The sequence below is a fragment of the Podarcis bocagei genome, assembly GCF_964188305.1.
Source record: "Podarcis bocagei genome assembly, chromosome: 17".
Lineage (NCBI taxonomy): Eukaryota > Metazoa > Chordata > Lepidosauria > Squamata > Lacertidae > Podarcis > Podarcis bocagei.
The window spans coordinates 33,903,215-33,926,182 of NC_138143.1; the positions used below are offsets into that span (position 1 = coordinate 33,903,215).

Below are 22,968 nucleotides of genomic sequence, written 5' to 3' on the forward strand. Positions count from 1 at the left end.
AAATTTCCTGTAGGAGAAAACTATTTAAGTCAATTACCAATTGCTAAATATAAAATTTGCAAAAGAGATGATGACTGTGTTATGTTTGGCAGAAGCTAGATTGAGAAAATGCATCTCTTCTACTGTAGGTGAATCATCTTCAGATGAGACTAAATTAAACATTGTCATGTTCTAGCCCAAACCTGTTTACCTGTTTTGGCAGCTGTGAATTTCCCCCATGTCAATCTTGGGCCTCCACAAAGCACCCTAAATGTACCCTTATCCCAAACCTTACAGGCATACCCTCTGCCTGGAGTCAGAGATCTCACAAATCAAAGCACTTATCCACTTGATGATAAACAGATGTTACTTTAATAGTGTGATTAGTAACCATGGCTGTTGTTTTTTTTAAAATTAAATATTAGGTATTTGCAGGAGTGGGTGGTTTATTGTGACTGCAGCACATGAGGAGAGGCAGTTTAAACTAGAAAAAAATTTCCCATCCCCATGCACCAATTAGACACGGGGGGGGGGGTGATTCCCATTGGTATCAATGGGATTTCTATGTGCGTGTGTGTATTTGGAAATAGGTGTTTCCTGAGGTCATATGTAGATCTCAATGAACTTTGAATAATTGGCAAGAATTTGACTATTTGTGCAGAAAGCTTTATCTGTGGCCAGGAAGGTGGAGGGAGGAATGTAATGGAAAATAGGTGTGTCCCCCGCCTTTTTGTGAAGAGGAGCTGGAACAGAGTTGTGGAGCGAGAGAAGATTAGGAATAGTCTCCCCCACTTTTGGGGAGGGTGACAGAGCACGTTTTGGTTGCACAGCATAGTGGCAAAGAAGGCAAGTTCTAGGCAATTCGGGCAGAGAATGTGGCTCTGGAATCTATTCTCCCCAACTTGAAGGGTACAGGATGCAGTTTCAGTGATGAGGTAAAAGGCACTTTGCATATACTCAAAGACAAATTTTAAGTCCCACTGATTTCAGTAGGTCTAAGTGTGACTAAATTATGACTAAACACAACTAAATACTTGTGATGCTTGTTCTCTCTTAGCCAGATTGAACCCAGCAGCCAAGATTGGAATTCCTATATGGTCTGTGCATGTGCAGAGTTCAAGTTTCAGCAAATCTTTTATACCATCTTTTGGCTAAATTACCATTTGAATAAAGGAAGGGAAGGGTAAGGAGTATATTTTAAAATAGGGTTAAATTTAAAACAAAAAGAGAAACTCAGCAATTCAAGTTTTCACCAAAACCAGCAATAGAAGTTGGTCAAATTAAATTTCTCTTAACTCAGTTCTAAGGGATCATGTTTCCTGCAGCCCAGGCAAAGGGAGTACTGCTTTCTTTATGTACAGGAAATTGGGGTGCAGGTCTCTACAGTGGTACCTCAGGTTACTTATGCTTCAGGTTACAGACTCCGCTAACCCAGAAATATTACCTAGGGTTAAGAACTTTGCTTCAGGATAAGAACCGAAATCGTGCTCCGGCGGCGCGGCAGCAGCAGGAGGCCCCATTAGCTAAAGTGGTGCTTCAGGTTAAGAACAGTTTCAGATTAAGAACAGACCTCCGGAACGAATTAAGTACTTAACCCGAGGTACCACTGTATTAAAAAATGTGGGCTATCATTATTTTGTGTGCTCCCCCACTGGTCATTCGCGGACCATTTCACAAGGTAAAGGTAAAGTGACCCCTGACCATTAGGTCCAGTCGTGACCAACTCTGGGGTTGCGGCGCTCATCTCGCTTTATTGGTCGAGGAAGCCAGCATACAGCTTACAGGTCATGTGGCCAGCATGACTAAGCCACTTCTGGCGAACCAGAACAGCGCACAGAAACACCGTTTACCTTCCCGCCAGAGTGGTACCTATTTATCTACTTGCACTTTGACGTGCTTTCAAACTGCTAGGTTGGCAGGAGCAGGGACCGAGCAACGGGAGCTCACCCCGTCGTGGGGATTCGAACCGCCGACCTTCTGATCGGCAAGTCCTAGGCTCTGTGGTTTAACCCACAGCGCCACCCACATCCTAAATTCCTTAAGCAATTCCTTAATGTTTTTTTCTTTTTAAATATCTAGTTGTGTCCTACCTAGTGCATCACAGGACCGAAATAACTTCTGTAGAATTCTACACCAGTCCCTTTCTCCCAGGCAGCTGCACAAAGCTGTGCCTTCCTCAAAGACGCCTCCTGGAGCTACTAAGACCCACTGTTCTTTGCAAAAATGAAGCAAGGGGGCAAACAAACCCACTTAGAGCACTTCCCCCCGTCCCATGCACACATTGCACAGACAACCATTCTAGTCTGCTTGCTCTTTTTGCAGGCGGATTCCTAAGGCGTTATCCAAAGCTTGCCAAAATGACTTGGTGGCACCCACAGTGCAGTTGCTCTTGTTGCTCTCCAAAGTAAAGAGGTGAGTAAGGTGAATGAGACAAAAGGAGGTAATAACTGCCCATACATGCAAAGCAAGCAAAGTTAGTTGAAGCTGTAATTGCGTGAGTCACAGGCTGCATTCGTGGATCACATGTTCCTTTCTGTACAAAGGGAGCTGCGATGGATCACCTGAAACAAGCCTCTGAGGGATTGCCCTCATGATGGTACACGTCGCCCGATGCAGGTATTCTTGCCGAGTCTGTCACCTATAAACCTCTTTTGTATAGAGCCAAGCCATGCAATCTGCAGCTTGACATGACAAATCCTTTGCTGTTGACTGTACTTCAGATTGCAAGTGAGAGGTTGACTATTTGAGCGCTCCCACACATTAAAACAAAACAAAACAACTCTCCAGACATATAAAACTAGTGTGTCAGGGAGAGCATTCTCGCCCACCTTCTTGAGTGAGCAACAGCTTTTGTTATGAGGGATTAAAAATAAAATAAAACAAAATGGGGAACTTTTGAAACATTCAGTTCCTCACCTGCAATCTGAAATGTGGCAGCCTGGAAACTGATGCGGCATGGGAGGCAGCGGCACATGTGTCTCTTAGTGTGGTGGCCTCTGTCCACATTACAATTCCTTCGTACAGTGGTACCTCGGGTTAAGTACTTAATTCGTTCCGGAGGTCCGTTCTTAACCTGAAACTGTTCTTAACCTGAAGTACCATTTTAGCTAATGGGGCCTCCTGCTGCCTCCGCGCTGCCAGAGCACGATTTTTGTTCTCATCCTGAAGCAAAGTTCTTAGCCTGAAGCACTATTTCTGGGTTAGCGGAGTCTGTAACCTAAAGCGTATGTAACCTGAAGCGTATGTAACCTGAGGTACCACTGTATGTCCTGGGATATGCTTACCACCAACTCAGATACCATTGGTGAACATGTGGAGTTAAGATTTCTTGCCCCAACATGCATCAGTATACATTTCTTTTACACTGAACCACAACTGCAATTTTAATGCCCACTCATCCACAAAAAAGATATTTTGAGCTATTCTTCCACAATCCTTTTTTGTTTTGTTTTTACCACTCTAAATAATTTGGTGTCATCAGTAAAGTTAGGCATTTCACTGCACATTATTAAATCCCGATAATTTATGAGCAAATTTGAAGACACAGGCCCCCTGGGGCCTCCCTTTTTATATCTCTCCATTGTGAGAATGGGCACTTATTCCCACTTTCTGCTTCCTGTTCTAGCATCTGTTACCGATCCACAAGAGGACCTGTCCTCTTATCCCATGGCTGCTAAGTTTACTCAGGAGTCTTTGCTAAGGAATTTTAGCCGAAGCTTTTTGAAAGTCCAAGTAGACAATTTCTACAGGATCACTGTGCCCATGTGGTTAATGACACTTCCAGAGAATTGTAAAAGGTCAGTCAGGCTTTCCAGAAGCTTTGTTGATTTTTCTGTTGCAAGATTCGTTCTTGATAATTTACCTTTAATCATGCTTTCCACCAGTTTACGCAGAACAACTTGTAAACCAGATGAACATTTATTAAGAAACAACATTAGTGATAACTGCTAAGAACTAATGTTGGAAGGAGAAAAGCCAAATCTGTCTCTGTGGATCGCTGACTTCAGGGAAAACAATGATATATTAAAGTGCAACCCTGCTAAAGTACCAGGTGTCCTTATACTTGGTTACATTGGCAAGAGCTGCGTCTCAGTTGTATGTACTTTGCCTATATATGGTCCTGGTACAACTTCTGACACCCCCAGTTGAAAATGTGGGGATTACTATTATTTATGAGATTTCCTACCCACCCTCCCCCTTAAGAAGGGTGGGTTACATCAATGTAAACATACAGTATTAAAATAGTTTAAACAATATACAATCGAAAGAACAGGGTGCGTCCTAAAAACATATATATCAAGTATCAAGAGTCAAGGTAGAGGTGTGTCATCAGCATATGACTAAACCTACACAATGAACGTGCCTGATTTTTCCTCTGTGGGGAGGGATTTCCACAGCTTAGTGGCTGCCATAAATAATGCCGTGTCCTGGCTGCCACCCCTCCAAGCCAACTTCTGAAGGTGGTGAAAGTACCAGGAGGGCCTCCTCTGCCAACACAAGGCTGGGTAATACCACTCTCCCTGGCAGGGTTGACAGACTGGGATACAGAGATCCTGCCTGATTGTGTGAAATGTCCAAAGCAGTGAAAGAGAATGCATTCGTTGAGTCTCCAGTCCCTTCACCCTCTTTCACCTTCCCTAATGTAGCAGTCAGGATTCCTGCTTCCCTGAAAGCAGCAGATCGAGAAGAAGTGACTAGTGGAAGATCAGTCAGGTACAACGGCTGAATCCACACCTGTTCCCCATGAATTCTTAAAGGAACGGGCACTATCTCTAGGTTGGAATCTGGCAACCCTTGTGTCCAAGCATCCTGTCTTCATGTCCCAGGTACCAAAGGAGGTTTATGTGGGTCCAGCTGAGATAGAGCAGTTGGGCGACTGCAGGAGCCAGGGCACAGGAACACACACCCAGCTGATAGGTAACCAGTAAGCCCTGTCAAAAGCTGAGAAGGCAGGAACAAGAACCTTCCACTGTCAAAGGAATACCAGTTGCTGGAAACTGCAGGAGCAGTTCCCATCTGGTTGGCCACTGTAGGAACAGGATGCTGGACTCAACTGGCCAGAGCCATCAGTCTCTTATTACATTCTCCCAAAAGGTTCCCATTGCAATTCAAAGGGAGGACCAGAAGTTTCTGAGGAAGCAAAGGCTTCGGGCAGCCAGGCTAACAAGGACTGAACACGTAGTGCTAGTTACAGGAGTGTGCTTGCAGGCCTTGCCTAAAAGCCTAAGATTGCAGAACCACCATCCCGACACCCATGTCACTCTGACTTATCTGGACCTAAGCTGGGGCAGGGTGGCAGCAAAGTTGAGGCTGAGCAGTTGCACTGCCATCTGCGCCCCTGCTAATCTGGCACTTCCATCAGTACAGCCATGCAACCATGCCCCCACTACTGCTTCGCTTCACCCCTGGTAGGCAGCAGTTTCAGAGTTTCACACCCCCCCATGTGCTACAACTCAAAACAGGGCCAGCACCAAAGGAGGGGGCCCATTTACAAGACCCCTCCAGGACCCATTCCTCCCCTTCATCACTGCGGCCTACTTGTTCACGCACCGCTTGCTCAGGGTCAGGCAATGTTGGTGGTGAGAAGTCTTGGAACTTATGCACAGCTTAACATGTAAGCTTGGAATCTGAATTGCGGTGAGATTCTTATGTGCACAAGGATGGAAAGATACAGCCCTACTACGTACTGTGGCTGATAAAATTATTAGACTTAGCTGAGATGGCAAAGTTAATGTGTTTAATTAGAGAAAAACAATTACTGTCATTTTTTAAAGGATCGGAATCTTCTTATGGACTTTTTGCGTGAAAGGGATTTGAAGACGGAAAAATTATTGGCTTACAGAAAATGGAATGGTTGGATGTTAATGAGTGGTACTATATTTAGCTGACAGACAGAGAAATGGAAGTGTTTTTATCTTTTCCCATTTCTTTCTTTCTCTTTTTTCTTTTCTTTTCCCCTTCTCTTTGCTTTTGTTCTTTTTTTAGATTAGATTTTTAAAGTGTAGTATAAAAAAAATACTCTGTATTGGGTATAAACCTTTGTATATATTTTGATAAGTATAAAAAAATTGACCTAAAAATGGGATTTGAACTGAGTACTGAATGGTTGCTGGATAAGCACCCCTTGCCCTTGGCCATAACTGAGACTCTGCGTTCAGGAAAATAAAAAAGCTAACTTTATTAAAGGAAAGACATATTTGATAGGAAAGTTCCTAGTTCCAACAACGAGCCATGCCTGCCCTTTGTTATCAGCAGGAGACACACAGAGAGATGTATCTTCTCCCAAGGCTAGGAGGAAGAAGGAAATATGCAACTCTGAAAGTATCAGCCTAGCACCTGAAGTAAGGACAGCACAGGTTAAAGGACAGTCTAGGGAAGTTCCTCTCTCATGCTACTTTATCTAGTGCAGACCCACAAGTCTTCAGTACAAGCTGAGTTGCATCCCAACACCTCCAACAACAAGGAGCAGTAGACGCCAATGCCAGTTTGCTCAAGCAAGCAAGTGGGTGGCGCTGTGGGTTAAACCACAGAGCCTAGGACTTGCCGATCAGAAGGTCGGCAGTTCGAATCCCCGCAACGGGGTGAGCTTCCGTTGCTCGGTCCCTGCTCCTGCCAACCTAGCAGTTCGAAAGCACGTCAAAATGCAAGTAGATAAGTAGGTACCACTCCGGCGGGAAGGTAAACCGGGTTTCCGTGCGCTGCCCTGGTTCGCCAGAAGCAGCTTAGTCATGCTGGCCACATGACCCGGAAGCTGTACTCCGGCTCCCTCGGCCAGTAAAGCGAGATGAGCGCTGCAACCCCAGAGTCGTCCGCAACTGGACCTAATGGTCAGGGGTCCCTTTACCTTTAAGCAAGTGGGTAGTAGCAATCATGAGGAAAAGGAGCTGCAGTAGTTGGTGACAATGGTGGTGAAGAGGTAGACTCACTGAGGGAGGACTAACTGAAGGAGGGGTGCCCAGGAAAGGTGTCTTATTACTGCCCAAGGGTCTTCCATGCATGCAGACTGCACCCAACAGGAATAAAACCTGCATCGTACAAAATAGACATTTGCAATACAGATGCCTCGGTTCCACCTTCTGTTCTACACCAACCATGAGCAGAGGCACAGAAGACCTTTAAGCCTTGTGTACAAAACACTTTTAGATAAGCAATCCAAGGCCAACACTTAAGACTATCTGATAATGAGGGCAGGAGATGTACCCTGTGTCCACAAAAAACATAAACTCCTTGCTAAAATCCTTACACCATAATGTGCTGCTTTGGGCGAGCGCCGCTATTGAGCAATGACTGTGAAAATGGTGTTCAAAGGGTCACAGAGTTCACTGCCACCCAAGGGAAACGTCTGCATTAAATTCCTTTCCTCAGCATCAGGTGGCCAGTCTGACTACTTATCAGGAACTCCACCAGCCTCAAATCTCAGTGGGACGTGAAACTTGATTCTGTTTACGAATTTGAAAATTTCGCAAATTTGAATTCTGTACTAAAGTTTGGCACCGCTCCATTAGAGCAATCTTAGCTAAGATCAAAGAAGCCATTTTTGAGGTCCTAGATCACAGAGGTGATAAAATAGATCCACTATATGTGAGATAGTGTGCCAGGAGGTATTGCAACCCCTTCAGCAGCTTACAGAGGTTAATGTATATGCATACATAGAACCATAGAATTGAGTTGGAAGGTCCTCTGCAATGCAACCCAGAAGGAGATTTGCATGTAATTCTTTATAATTTGGAATTAATGTATATATATATATATATTCCAAACAAAGTGCTTGATTAACCTGGAGGTAGACTGTATGAACTCTGTATTAATTTGTAATGTTTGTTGGGTCTCTGGACCGTAATAAAGATTGATGATGATGATATTTACTCTCCATAAGCCTTTGGAGGGGCTGCAACTCCTGCTACACTATTTCACATAAGGGAACATGAGCATAGGTGGGGGGGGCAGCTGCCCCCCTAAATCAAGTAAATAAATAAAAATACTTAACTAACTGACCAATCACATTACAGATAGCTCGGTTCTGCCCTCCCCACCCCCACCCCCCGAAATCCTGGCTACGCCCGTGAAAGGGAGTTCTGTATTATGGCCTTAGTGTCATCAGATCTTGTCTTTTTCAGTCCCATAAAGATGGAACTATTTCTTTGGTTAGTGCAGTACACTCAGTGCTGGTTTAATACTGGAAAACTGAAAGCACACTGGAAAACTTTGATCTTGTGAACCAACCTGAAGGCAGTACAGTTGTACTTTGGTTTTCAAACAGCTTAGTTTTCAATCGCTTTGGCTCCCGAACGCCGCAAACCCGGAAGTGACTGTTCTGGTTTGCGAACTATTTCGGGAAGCCAAACATCCGATGGGGCTTACGCAGCTTTCGATTGGCTGCAGGAAGCCGCACTTTGGTTTCCGAACGTTTTGCAAGTCAAACGGACTTCCGGAACAGATTCCGTTCGACTTCCAAGGTATGACTGTATATAAATTGAATTAGTTAGCAGCAGCAATAACAACAACAGAAAGCTATGCAACAATAGCTGCTTGTTACTTGAGGCTGTGGCTTGGAGGGCAGTGAGGAAAAACTCGTCCATAAACTCCTGCTCTCATCTAGGAGGATTGCCATACCTGATAAATCTAACTGATATCCATTTGTCTCTCATATTGAAAATACATCTTATTCAATCGGCTGTAAAAGATAAGAACATAAGAAGAGCTTGCTGGATCAGACCAATGGCTTCTCTAGTCCAGCATCCTGTTCTCACAGAAGTCAACGAGATTCCAGTGGGAAACCCACAGTCAGGACCCAAAAAACAAGGGCCCTCCCCTGCTAGTGGTTTCTTGTTGGTCTACCTGTTTTTTTGTGATACTTAACATAACAATTATTCCTCTGCCTACTTCTCCATTTGTATTCTTCAACATATAATTAGTTTGTTTTTCAGCAGTAAGCATTTCTGTTTCGGAAGCATTTTAATTTTGAAACAATAAACATGGAAATCTTTGGAAGGAGTATAATAACGCGGATTTTCTGAGCTGTGAATTTGGCACCAAACGCAACACGAAATGCTGGAAACGCATTGCAGATTTAACATTTCGGATGAATTTAAACCATGTTCCGAACTACATTTGAGAAATGGTTGGTGACTGAACATGAGAATTATAAGACCGGTGGACAGATGTAATTAAATCCATCCCATCAAGTAAGGTGGGGCAGAAATTTCCCAGAACATTTTCTGCTGCTATATGTTTCCACAGAAAATGTCCTTCTAAAATATATGTTGCTCCATAAAATTAATTAGCAGCATAATTAATGGATACGGTTATTGGTTAAATGGAGTGGTTCTAAAGTTGTAATTAACTTTTTCAGGTGACTGACCCTAAGAAACATGTAAATATAAATGCATAGTTATTTATGTGTGTCAGTAGCATCTGAACACATTTCTTAGTCTTTCTTTTACACAATTTTTGTTATTTCATTAAACATTACAAACAACAAATAAAACCACAAAAAATTATTTCAGTTACAAGTTTGTACGTAGCCAAGCATAGTACAAAAGTAAGGAAAGTATTCACCAATGTAATATTATGAGAACTCTCTGGTTACTTCCAGGTTTAGGCGCTCGCGCATGCGCAAAGACACAAAATGACGTCTCGCGCATAAGCATAACCACCAGATATCCCCAAATATGGAGCGCTCTATGGAACTGTTCCACCAACAAATATACTAAATACAAATCAAACAAACACACATCCTAAATCAGATCCTAAGCAGCTGAGTGCCCTGGGCTTTTTGAAAGAGTTTACCTAACTGAACCAGAAGAAGGAATGAAAAACCTGCTGCACACTCCGAGGTCTACACAACTCAGTTAAACCAGACAAGCCCCACTCTGCAGGAGAAGGCTGAGAAAACTTCAACACAAAGCAGACACACCATAACAAAGCAAAGATCTCTTGAGGAACATTTCCCCCAGCCACAAATGCCTGGAGTAATAGGTACTGAGCATGAATAGGGTTTGCCAAGTATCAAGGCCAGCCCAAGAGAGATTTTGCTGCCCAAGGTGGAGCAGCAATTTTTTTTAAGAAAATAAACCAAACAAAATCTGCACTAATATTCTGCCTGCCTCCCATGCATGTGGAACCTTACTTTGCAGCACGGTGGGTGGAACCTGGAGGCACTTCGTGATTTATTTATCTTTTAAAAAAATACAGATTTCAAGCATCTTCTGTCTTATCTCCAGTGCAGAGTCATTCCCTCTCTATACCTCATATGTGCCCAGATACATTGCCTGGGCCAGTTTTAGTAGTGTTCTCCTCGCTGTTGCTCTTCCACAGAAAAAGAGCAAAATAAATACCAACACCAAAAAATAAAAATAAAACCTGTTGTAAAAAGGAAGTGGTTCTTTTTTTAAGCATTGGAAGAGAAGGCAGAAAACAATTTGCCTTTTTGCACCCACCTTCTTACCCTGAGGGACGCGGGTGGCGCTGTGGGTTAAACCACAGAGCCTAGGACTTGCCGATCAGAAGGTCGGCGGTTCAAATCCCCGTGACGGGGTGAGCTCCCATTGCTCGGTCCCTGCTCCTGCCAACCTAGCAGTTCGAAAGCACATCAAAGCGCAAGTAGATAAATAGGTACCGCTCTGGCGGGAAGGTAAACGGCGTTTCCGTGTGCTGCTCTGGTTCACCAGAAGTGGCTTAGTCATGCTGGCCACATGACCCGGAAGCTGTACGCTGGCTCCCTCGGCCAATAAAGCGAGATGAGCGCCGCCACCCCCGAGTCGGCCACGACTGGACCTAATGGTCAGGGGTCCCTTTACCTTTACCTCTTACCCTGAGATTTATCTACTTTTCCTTGAGAACCCAAAAGAAGCAGAAAACAACAACCCTGAAACTTTCGGTCAAACCCTGAATTTTGGCCATTTTGGAGCAAAATCCAGCTACAATACAGTGGTGCCTCGCAAGACGAAAAGAATCCGTTCTGTGATTCTCTTCGTCTAGCTTTTTTTCGTCTTGCGAAGCAAGCCCATTGACGGATTAGCGCTATTAGCGGCTTTTAGCGGCTTATCAGATCAGCTGATAAGCGGCTTAGCGGCTTAGAAAAAAGGGGGGGAGGGGGAAAAACCAGCAGGAACTCGCAATACATTGTCGTCTTGCGAAGCAAGCCCATAGGAAATTCGTTTTGTGAAGCACCTCCAAAACGGAAAACTCTTTCATCTAGCGAGTTTTCCGTCTTGCGAGGCATTCGTCTTGTGGGGCACCACTGTATCTCATTAGGGAAACTTTACTGAGTTCACCTTTACCCAGTATCTATTACTGTTTCTGAGAAATAGCTAGCTAACAAGAAATGTGCATGCAAATGGGTCGGCCCTTCCCACTTCCCTGATCTCTTTCCCAACTGCTCACTCTTGGTGATTGCTAAATTACGAGAGAGGTGCCAAGAGGTTTAACCATCTCAGTGAGAATTGATTACATTCAGATTTTTCTGGCAACATTTCACAGCACGTTCATTTTCATGTTTTAACCGCAAGCATCTTTGAGTCATTTTAAAAACTCTTTAATTTCCTCGATATAGTTATACTCACATCTAGGAAGCCTAACTATACACAGGGGAGAGCCCACAGCTCAGAAGACTATCCCATGCTTTTAGGGTGCCAATGCACCCTCCTTTACAGAGGTTAGCCCTCGGTTTGAAGGTGTCTCCTCTTTGAGGACTGCCCAGTCCAATGGTCAGTTCCTCCGTCTGACTGTATGGCTTTGCTCCTTTCAGGGTGGCACCAGATGGTCACAGTTGCCCTTCCTCTTTCCCCCCTGAAAGGGCAGCTCCAGGTTACAAGAGCCATAGCCTTTACCCTTTACTCACGCCAAGGCCAGTCGACGACGTGTAAACAGGCACACAAATATCAAAGGCTAACGTCAGGCCATGGACTCTTTCTCTTTGTCTGCAAGGAAATAATTGGCAAAATTTGCGATTGGGGCATGCCTGAGGCTTCAGAGCCAGCTAGAATAACGGGGCAAAGAAGCATATTGAGCAATGTTTGTGGAGATGGTTGCCTGGCTACAATAGCCAGTAATTACAAGAATGGCTAGATAGTGACCCTAATGCACCAGGAACCACATTGGCTGTCAGTCGCTCCCTGTTGCAAAATAATGCTTAATGTTGATTCATCATAGTGCTATGAAGCATGCTCATGCATTTACATGAGAAAGCCTTGCCGCTGTCAAGAGTGGCCTAGCTGAGAGAACTACTTCATTCCCTGCCCATCGCTCTGAAGGCTAAATTCAAGATGTTGCTTGTGTTAAAAAATTCCTACATAATTTGGGGACTAGGACACCTTAGGGAATATTTCCTCTGATATGAACCTGCTGAATTTAAGTCATCTAATAAAGCTCTGTACCAAGTGTGGTTTGTGACTAAAGCAAAACTGACACCTACAAGGAGCAGGGCTTTCACCGGGGTGGCCCCACAGGTAGAAAACTTGCTCTGTTGAAACATGCCTTGCTAGCTTCTTTCTGGGCTTCAGAAACCTGATGAAACTTTGTACATTTCACTAGGGCTTTGGGGATTACAACCACCCCATTTTCTGTTCCGTAATCATCTTGATGTATAAATTATTATTTTGATGTATAAAATATTGTCGTGATTAGACACATTGAAGACCCAAAGTTGCTTATAACATGGTAGAGTGAGGCCTATGGTTCTTCTAGCCCTAAACTGCTGCCTGCTCCCTAACTCAATAAATTAGAATACTCTCCAGGTGTCCCTATTTTCCAGGGACAGTCCTGGGATTACAAAAGCCACCCCAGCTTCTGATTTGATCCCAGAATGCCCGTTTTCTCTGCCAGCACCACTGCTGTAGATCTTGGGGATGACCATGAGCCTGTGATTGCCCTGAGGGACAGTGGTGGCAGCAATGGCAGCTGCGAGGGAGCATTCTGTTGCCTCTCCATGGCTGCTGCTGCTGCTGACTTCCTTCCTTGGCAGCAATGTCTAGGCCAGTGTTTCCCAAACTTTTTTGGGCAACGGCACACCTGTTTACTGAAAAAAAATCTCGCGGCACACCACCATTAAAGCCCCGCCCCGTGACGTCAGCGCGCAGCGTCACGCCGGGAGGGACGCACGAAAGTGAAAGTTTTTTCCCTCCCCCTTGCCGGGGAACCTCCAAGCTTTGGGGGTGGGAGGAGGCAGCAGAGCGAGGGACTGAGGGACGGCGGCAACTGAGGCGGCGGCAGCTGTTGTGGTGGTGGCGGCGATAGCGGGCGGAGGAGGGGGCGGCGGCGGGGCTTGAGGAGCCGTCGCCGGGAGTTGCTGCTGCTGCTGTTGCTGCTGCTGCCCGGACATGCCGGCCTCCTCCTCCTCCGCTGTCTCGCGCTCCTCCCTTTTGCACGCGCTGCCCCGCCGCTCGGCACCACCACCGCGGAGCCGCCCCCGGCTCGACGCGGATCCTCGCCGCCGCCTCAGTTGCCGCCGTCCCTCAGTCCCTCGCTCAGAATTCAGCTCGGAATTCAGCCTGAGGAAAACCCCAAGTCCCCACATTTCTAGTTTCCCGCGCCCTTTAAAGGGCGATACGAGCCCCACGGCAGGCAGGCAGGCAGAGCTGGGAAGGGGGTTTCCAGGGGACACGGCAGCTCCTCGAAAGGCTTCTTTCAGCTGCGCTCAATCCGCCTCGGAGAGGATTTCCCCTCCGGTCCCATGCGTTCGTTTGGGGCATCGCTCCGGCTGCTCCCTCTCCCGCCGCGCAGGAGCGATGCCTCTCTCTGGCTCTCCCTCCGCGCAGGATGAGGGAGGGAGGGAGGTGCGCGTGTGACCCGTCTCTGCTGGGAGACCAAACCCAGCGAGGCAGAGTCGCGCGGAGGCGCCCAGGCAGCGCTGCCGGCTGCGAGGAGGAGCGCCAGGCAGCAGCAGGAGGCGCGGCCTCTCCTCGCCGCCGCCGCCCCGCCTCTCGCCGCCCGACTCGCCCGCCTCCCTCCAGGCATCTCGCGGCACACGAGGCAACGTCTCACGGCACACTCGTGTGCCGCGGAACACCGGTTGGGAAACACTGGTCTAGGCAACACGATGACCATGTACATATGCAATAGACAATCTTTATGTAATTCCTTCAAACCATAACAAATACGAAATGAAATCTTTAGTCTCAAAGTCTCTGAAAATCTTTAAATGCAGCAAGGTACCAGACTATGTACGGATATTGACTACATGAGTACTGTTCCACAGCATTTGCTATTTTCATTTACTTACATTCATTTGAAATAAATGGGTTTATGAAGCAATTCTATATCCTCCCACCACGCTGACAAAGAATCCTACAAAACAGTAGTCAATATCCGGAATCACTGTTCTGTGTTGGACATCATATTTGCTGAATACACAAAGCTTCACAGCTTGTCTTACATCGTACAAAGTCTGGTACCTCGCCTCACTTAAAGATTTTCAGAGACTTTGAGACTAAAGATTTCATTTCGTATTTGTTATGGTTTGAAGGAATTCTATAACAATTGTCTACTGCATATGTACATGGTCATCGTGTTGCCTAGACATTGCTGACGTTCTCTTTGCAACACAGGAGTTCGTTTGATTCCTTACTTGGGCAACTCGTCACGGCTGCTGGAGAGCAAGCGAGGAGGAGCAGAGCCTGCTACCAGTGCCAAAGCCCAACCTCGCGTGAAGCACCAGCTCTGAGGTACAGGCAGAGAGCAGGGTGGTAGAAATGCTCTGAGCTTCGGAGGTGGGGGGGGGGGGGAGTGAAAAATGTCCCTATTTTCATCTGAAGAATGTTGGAGCGTATGAACTAGACCAGGGGCCTTTTTTCAGCCAGAACTCACTGGAACTTGTTCCGGCATCTCTCAGGTGGGCACCCTTGTCATTATAACAGAACAAGGGAGGCATTCATGGCGAGTTCCAGCACAGGGTTGCCATATTTCAAACAGTCAAAATCCAGACAGAAAAGCTGTTATGTACTGAAGTTCTCACCCTGGGCCAACAGGGGGATACTATAGATAAGTATGCAAATAAGGGATCGAAAGTGACGTTCAGTGATTGGATAGTTTTAGAAAGTTGTTGCAGTAACGTTGTACTGGAGCTCTATATAAGCAGGCTGACTGAACCCTTCAGTTCAATTCTGTCCTGGCCTGTGAATAAACAAGAGCTGTTTGAAGAATCGCTGTGTCGTCTGATATGTTCACCCACAACTTAACAAAAGCTGTTGAGCTGTTCTGGGCAAAGGTGTTGGGCAAAGCTCAACAATTGAAGTACAGTGGTACCTCTGGTTGTGAACGGGATCCGTTCCGGAAGCCCGTTCACAACCTGAAAAGAATGTAACCCGCGTCTGCGCAGGTCGTGATTTGCCGCTTTGGCCATTTTGCACGTCTGTGCATGCGTGAGCAGCGAAACACGGAAGTAACCCTTTCCGGTACTTCTGGGTCACCGTGGGACGCAAGCTGAAGCAAACATAATATGAGGTATGACTGTATTCCGGACGTATAACAACCCTATTCCAGCCCTCTTTTTTCCAGACCCACCCAAAGTATCCCACCCCCCACAAAAGGCACTGAATGGTAATGTGCAATGATGTAATACTGTCTCATATTATGGACTTAATTTGTAGCACACTTGATGAAAATGTGGGCTACCACCGTGTTTCTACTATTCTACAAAGCAAAAAAGGATCATCTGCCTAAGATTTTGTACAGAGGAAGTTACTTACTGAATGGGCATTAATGGTCAACTGGTGCTTCTTAACCCTGGAACAAAAGGCACACCAAACCTGCTGGGATGGGGCTGAGGGTCAGACTAGATGTGATGGTATCCTGGCATTATCCCTTGTCGGATTGGTTTATATATAACAGCTGGGTCAAAGGGTCAAGGCTTCCCTATCTCTCGCACCCTGAACCCAATTCAGTTTTTCCTGCCCCCATGCCAAGTGCAAATTCTGAAAACAAGCAAACATGCAAGGGCTAATGACATTATTTTTATTGTATTTAGTTTGGCCCTGGAAAACCAAAAGAGGGTTCTGCCTCTGTGTGTGTCTGTCAAGAGAGTTAAAAAGAAAGACATTGTGAATCAGGCTAGTCAGAGGAAAACAGAGACGGGCTGCTATTACTTTGTTGTTACGGACACAATATTAGGCTAGCACTGCCCATCAGTGTGCCTGCAAAGCATGTACCCATGCTGCTCAACTTCTCAATTATACAGTGGTACCTTGGGTTAAGTACTTAATTTGTTCCGGAGGTCCATTCTTAACCTGAAACTGTTCTTAACCTGAAGCACCACTTTAGCTAATGTGGCCTCCTCCTGCTGCTGCTGTGCCGCCGGAGCACGATTTCTGTTCTCATCCTGAAGCAAAGTTCTTAACCTGAAGCACTAGTTCTGGGTTAGCGGAGTCTGTAACCTGAAGCGTATGTAACCTGAAGCGTCTGTAACCTGAGGTACCACTGTAGTTGTAAATAAAAAAGGAATTACAAAATCCCCATAAGTCTCCAGGATGCTCTTGAAACTAACCCCATGAAGCACACTCATGTAAAAAGAAAGACTTTGGAATTATTGCTCAAGGAAACTGTATGTATGGACCCCTTCCTCACCCTTTTCCATAGGTTGAGGGCAGGGCCAGATTTAGCTTTGATGAGGCCCTAAGCTACTGAAGGTAATGGGGCCCTGTGTATGTCCAGCTGTCCTTTGTCAACAACAAATTGTCGCTGTTTTTTTGTGTTGAATATATGCTACATGGTAATTTATGGACCTAATAGGTATCTAAAGCCATTTGCACATAACAAAATATGTATTTTATCAAAGTAACTGTTGAACTGAAATACAATTAAGAAGAAGTATATTAATAGTGGAACACTGTTGCTGTATGTAGGTTTTATTTTATTTGTTTTTTATCTTATATTTTGGAAATGTACCTCCAGTTTTTTTCCCTTTAATTTTTTTGGGGGCCCCCCAAGAGAGTGGGGCCCTAAGCTATAGCTTGTTTAGCTTATACGTAAATCCGGTACTGTTTGGGGCGCGCACACACACACACACACACACCCCTCCACACTAAACTGGGAGCAAGTGGTAGCAATTTGGAATGCTCAAGGTTAGCACACTGCGTTGCAGGAACATCAAAAGGCAAGCTGAAATGTATGTGACAATCCCCGGGGGCAACGGAGATTTACAGTGCATTCCAAAGAATGTTCGAGGTATAACCAGGTAGTCTTCCACAAAGTTTAAAAAAGAAAAGGGAAAAAAAGCTGTGATCTGCTCAAAAATTTCATTTGGGAAAATCTCTTTAACAGAAACTGTGTAACATCTCCAGGGTGTTATATTATAGGTTTCGGAACTGAAAAGATAAAAACTCAAGGCTTTGAACAATTAACATAATTAATTAACATAAAAGGGGTTGTGTGTTTCCCCCCCACCCCCACCCCCACCCAGGATAAAGAAATACAAAAGGCAAAGCTTCTTAAAGAAGGAAACCAGAAAACACAAATCAAATAACAAATACTAATAGCCATTGGTTTTTTTTCCTGGAAAAAAGATGGGGGAACTCATCAATCAATCAATGGCTATACAGATAGACAGATTGCGGGCCCAGTTGCCATGCCACCCCCAGGCAGTGGCTAAATATAAGATATGATTAATAAACCCAAGCAGACAATGATCTGGGTTAGAAATGGCCACAACTTTATTGATTACAGTGGACACTTGGGTTGTAAACATGATCCGTGCAGGAAGCATGTCCACAACCCGCAGAGTCCGCAACCCGCAGTGCCGCAACCCACAGCACTGCGTCTGCGCACGCACGGGTTGCGATTTGGCACTTCTGCGCATGCGCAAAGCGCAATTTAGCACTTCTGTGCAGGCGTGACAGCCAAAACACGGAAGTAAGCTGTTCCAGTACTTCCAGGTTTCGGCGCGTCCGTAACCTGAAAAAACGCAACCTGAAGCATCTGTAACCTGAGGTATGACTGTAGAGATGCAGATGGATTTTTGGCTTGGGCATTTGGCAATTGTTTATCTGTTCCAGCCTCCTTCCCCCCCCCATATTAATTTTAAAAATATAAGGGTTCCTGCTAAAAACTACAACCCTGCTTCTTAGTAAACATGACTAGGCTTGCACTGTGACTTCAGATTCCTAGGACACACCCTTCACTAGGTGTCTGGTCCCCTGCTTCTTCCACCTTTGCTCAAGGTGGCAATTCTATTTGTTGTGAATCCACAAGAGCCCCCCCCCGCCACTTCAGTCTTACTCTCTCCCCCTTTTTCTTTGCTTTCCCCACTTCCTCTCCTCTCCTCACAACCTACAATCCTAGATTGACTCTGACTTAAGTCCCACTGAAGTGCGTGGGATTTACTTCTGAGAAGACATGATGAGGATTGCAGACAGTGTCCTGACATAAACTCCCCATTCCCTTCTCATCCATCCTATCCCTTGTTTTGCCTCAAGCTTTGACCAATTTACTCAGAACAGCGGGCCAAAATAATCTCGGAGGAGTGTAACATTAGTAAGGGAACCAGGCAAGGATGCCCCTTATCCCCCCCTTATTTCCATTATGATAATGGAGGTAATGAACAATCAAATTCGGGAAGATCAATCAGTCAAAGGCATCATCCTGGGCAACAAAACACACAAGCTCAAAGCCTTTGCCAATGACCTGATTATTATGAGTGAAAACCCTAAAGAAAGTTTGATAAGAGTGGTAGAGCTGATTAAATACTTTGGAGAGGTGGCAGGTTTCAAGTTGAATACTACCAAAACAAAATTATTAGTTAAAAACTTATAGAAACAAGAAAAAAATGAATTAGAAGAAACATCGGGATTGCGGATCTGCCAGAAAGCGAAATATTTGGGTATTTGGGTCACCCCTAAAAATATTAATTTATTCCAGGACAACTATACAAAAACTTGGCTAGGAACTGAAAGGAATCTTGAAACCTGGAGCAGATTGAGACTAACATTCCTGGGAAGGATTTCAATCATTAAGATGAACGTACTCCAGAAACCTTTACAGTTTATGGATTATGAAATTTATATTAATTCTTTATGTAGGGCGTGACTGACGGTATTCTTATTATGGTGTAATTTTTCTTTTTTTGTTGTGTGTTGAGCAAAAAAAATAAATAAAAAATATTTAAATAAATAAATAAATAGCCTCGACAGAGCTCTCTCCCATTTTTGAGGCAATCCTAACTTTTGAATATGTTTAGTTTTCTGCCCAGAGACTTGCTTTAAAAGGGAAGTGAAGGAATTTGGAAGTGTCCTTGCAGTGAAGAAAAGCTGTCTTGCTGTTTTGAGAAGTTCAGAGGAGGAGGAGGAGAGAGAGAAAGCTGGGAGTGGAGTTGGAAGTGGAGCTGCCAGATGATCAGGAACTGTGACAGATGAGCTATAAAAGCCAAGCAAGAGCCATGTGTGTGGGACGCGGGTGGCACTGTGGGTTAAAGCACAGAGCCTAGGACTTGCTGATCAGAAGGTCGGCGGTTCGAATCCCCGCGACGGGGTGAGCTCCCGTTGCTCGGTCCCTGCTCCTGCCAACCTAGCAGTTCGAAAGCACATCAAAGTGCAAGTAGATAAATAGGTACCGCTCCAGCGGGAAGGTAAACGGCGTTTCCATGCGCTGCTCTGGTTCGCCAGAAGCGGCTTAGTCATGCTGGTCACATGACCTGGATGCTGTACGCCGGCTTCCTCGGCCAATAAAGCGAGATGAGCGCCGCAACCCCAGAGCCGGTCACGACTGGACCTACCTTTACCTTTAAGAGCCATGTGTAGAAAACTCAGGCCTGGAATATAAGGCTGGGTTGATGTCTGGTTACAAAGTGAAGCTACTATTCTGCATCAAAAGCATGCAGCCATAGATTTGACGGGTTATTTCAGGTCCAAATGTCACCTTCAGCATTCCTCACATCTGTAGCTCTTGTCCATTTTCTCCCAGCCTTCCTTTCTTTGTCAACCCCCACCCTTTTCTCTTCATCACCTCCCCCTGCCCCAGTAGACCTTCAAATCCTCCTGTCCCAGCCATATATCATTGTTTCCTTTTGAAGGAAGTGGGGACAGGTGACCCCCTAGGTTCACTGAATTACTGGCTGGCTTTGTGTCAATAAATCAAAGAGCGCCAGTGACAATCTGACATGTACGTTCCCAGCCCAAACCGTTACACCTGAGTACGCGCCAGGAACTCTTTCTGGCTTGGTGTGGGCTTCAGAAGGGGGAGGTAGTGTATCAAGAACAAGAACATGATGTTTGCCCCAATATACATCAAGCATCAGTGGCCTCAAGAAAGGATAGTGGCCCGTTTGGGATGAGCCTGGCGTGACTTGTTTTCTCAACCTGCCCCTACCTAGGGTGGCCACACAACCTATTTTACAGAGGACAATCCTTGATCCCAAATGGCTGTCAGTAGTCAGTCCTATATTTGAAGGTGCCCTTTGTTTGAGGGCTGTCCATTTCAGTCTAAGTCTGGTTTAAAGCTCAGAAAAAAATGAGAAGTTGCCCATCAATAGTCAGCAGACTGAACAGACAACCAAGTCACCTGGCATCTTCCCCACTATTGTGAGATGTTTTGCATTTCTATTTAAATTCTACCAGTTATTTCTACATTTGTGTGTACGTATGAATACATATACACATAAATTATCATGCACAGAGTTTATGCAAATTTATGTCTTTTTTTTGTCTGCCAATTTTTTTTGGCAAAGCATAACGGGCCATTTTAGCTCATCTGATCTTTTCTAAGGCCTCTGCCTCTTCTGCCTTTCATTCTCTATAGACCTCAACCTGCATTGTCCCTCTCTGACATCAGAGAACCTCAGCCAATGGCAACCTATCACTGCCAGAGGTGTCACTACCACCGCCACAAAACCCCTCCATGCATTTCAATATACAGGTAGATTGCTTCCAGTTCTCTTTCTGAACATGTACTGGCTACTCACCCCGTTTTCTTGAGGATGTGGCAACCAACCCAGCTCATTCTGAGCAATGCTCGTGTCAAGAAGGTTCACTGAAAATCAGAAAACAAACAAAAATTAGGACAGACAGCAAAATATTGGATTTCAAGTCACCATGTAATGGGCCCTTACTGTACAGGCCATCCTTTATGCCAAAGGAAGGCAGTTTCATTGAAAGTCACTAGCGGAATCATAAAGGTATGAAGGGACCTCCTGATAGCTCAGTTGGTAGAGCATGAGACCCTTAATCTCAGGGTTGTAGGTTTGAGCCCCACATTGGGTGAAAGATTCCTGCAGTGCAGAGGGTTGGAACAGATGATCCTAATCATCCCTTCCAACTCTACAGGTCTGTGATTCTGTGACCTTGAGAATCGTACGATCCCAGAGAGCCAATCCTGTGCTGCCACTTGCTACACAGCACCAAGATCTCCTGTTGTTCCTGTACTTGTCACAGGTATAGGATGCCCATGTGTCCTCCTTTACCGAATCATAGAATTGTGAGTTGGGAGGGACCCCAAGATTCATCTAGTCCAACCCTCTGCAGTGTAGGAATCTCAACTAAAGCATCCATGACGGATGGCCATCCAACGTCTGCTTGGAAACCTCCAAGGAAGGCAGAGTCCTCTGTTTGAATGTGTCCTCTGTTTGAGAGCTGCGCAGATCAAGAAAGGTCTGAAGATTCCCCATCAACACATAGCAACACCTGCACAGCAGACTGGGCAGACACACGTCACCTGGTGTCTTACGCACTGTGGAGAGACGTATTGCACATCTGTTTTAATTCTGTCAATTACTCCTACATTTGCACCTATACTACACTTATAACTTCTCATACTCAAATGGATGTCCACTTTTTTGGTTGATGCAAATTATCACCTTTGGGGATGCATAACTGCCACCCTACATAGGGACTGGACCAGGAGTCAGCAACCTTTTTCAGCCGTGGGCCAGTCCACTGTCCCTCAGACCATGTGGTAGGCCGGACTATATTTTGGAAAAAAATATGAACGAATTCCTATGCCCCACAAATAACCCAGAGGTGCATTTTAAATAAAAGGACATTCTACTCATGTAAAAACACGCTGATTCCTGGATCGTCTGTGGGCCGGATTGAGAAGGCGATTGGGCCGTATCCAGCCCACGACCCTTAGGTTGCCTACCCCTGGACTGGACCTTACCAGTCTTTGGGACACCTGGGCACCTGGAAGCTGTACCACAAAATAAAACACATCCATTTTAAAGAGAGACTGGTAGTGAGATGTGGACAATGTAAACAAGGAATGGGGAATCTCAGGCCATGTGCCAAATGTGGTACCCGAGGCCTCTCTGGCTCACAATAGGACTCGGACTCATCCCTATACTTCACACTGTCCTCTGGTTCCTTTACATGGTTGAAAGGTCTCCCTTCCTCTTTCCACACAATTCCATTTTTAAAAAATGGGGGGGGGGGGCGGCACAGAAGAGGAGCCCTTGTCCTTTCTGTATTCCATCCATTTTGCAAGCAATAAAATGTCTGAGCCAGCAGTTAATGGATCTCGGCCACACCAACCTGATTTCTGAAACCTACATCTTAAATCACAGAACTTGCAGCAGCTGAGCTGAGAGAGTTACTGACTCATACTTCAAGTTCCTCTCATGAACAAATGACTCCCAGAAGAAGTCACCATGATTTGTCTACTGCTGTGGCAAGTAAAGTGGCGAAAAACAGCCGTAACATTATCTGGGGTCTATTAGAATGGGAAAGGGGTGCCTTGACACTAGGAGTCATCTCTTCAGCACAGAGGAGCCTGACCTAACAAAAGGATGAAAAGTGACAGGGACAAATCACCAGAACAAAAGATCAATTAGTGTTGCCTCAGGGAACTAACCAGAGACAGGAATGGCAGGCCAGGGGATCATGGGAGACAAAGATGCACATGCAGTCACTTTTTTTGAATAAAACTGTTCAACAGTTATGGGATCCCCACTTTGGGCTACTGTATGTACAGTGGTACCTCGGTTTAAGTACTTAATTCGTTCCGGAGGTCCGTACTTAACCTGAAACTGTTCTTAACCTGAAGCACCACTTTAGCTAATGGGGCCTCCCG

At 45.4% G+C, this 22,968-nt stretch overlaps 1 protein-coding gene across 1 annotated transcript in view; it reads right to left on the reverse strand.

Moving 5' to 3' along the window:
* Positions 1 to 22,968, reverse strand: part of EPHA1 (EPH receptor A1) — an 88,028-nt gene that overhangs the window by 54,719 nt on the left and 10,341 nt on the right. The window contains exon 2 of the mRNA XM_081176261.1: positions 20,867 to 20,934. Within this exon, the coding sequence (XP_081032387.1) occupies positions 20,867 to 20,934 (68 nt within the window). The remainder of the gene's footprint in view (positions 1 to 20,866; positions 20,935 to 22,968) is intronic.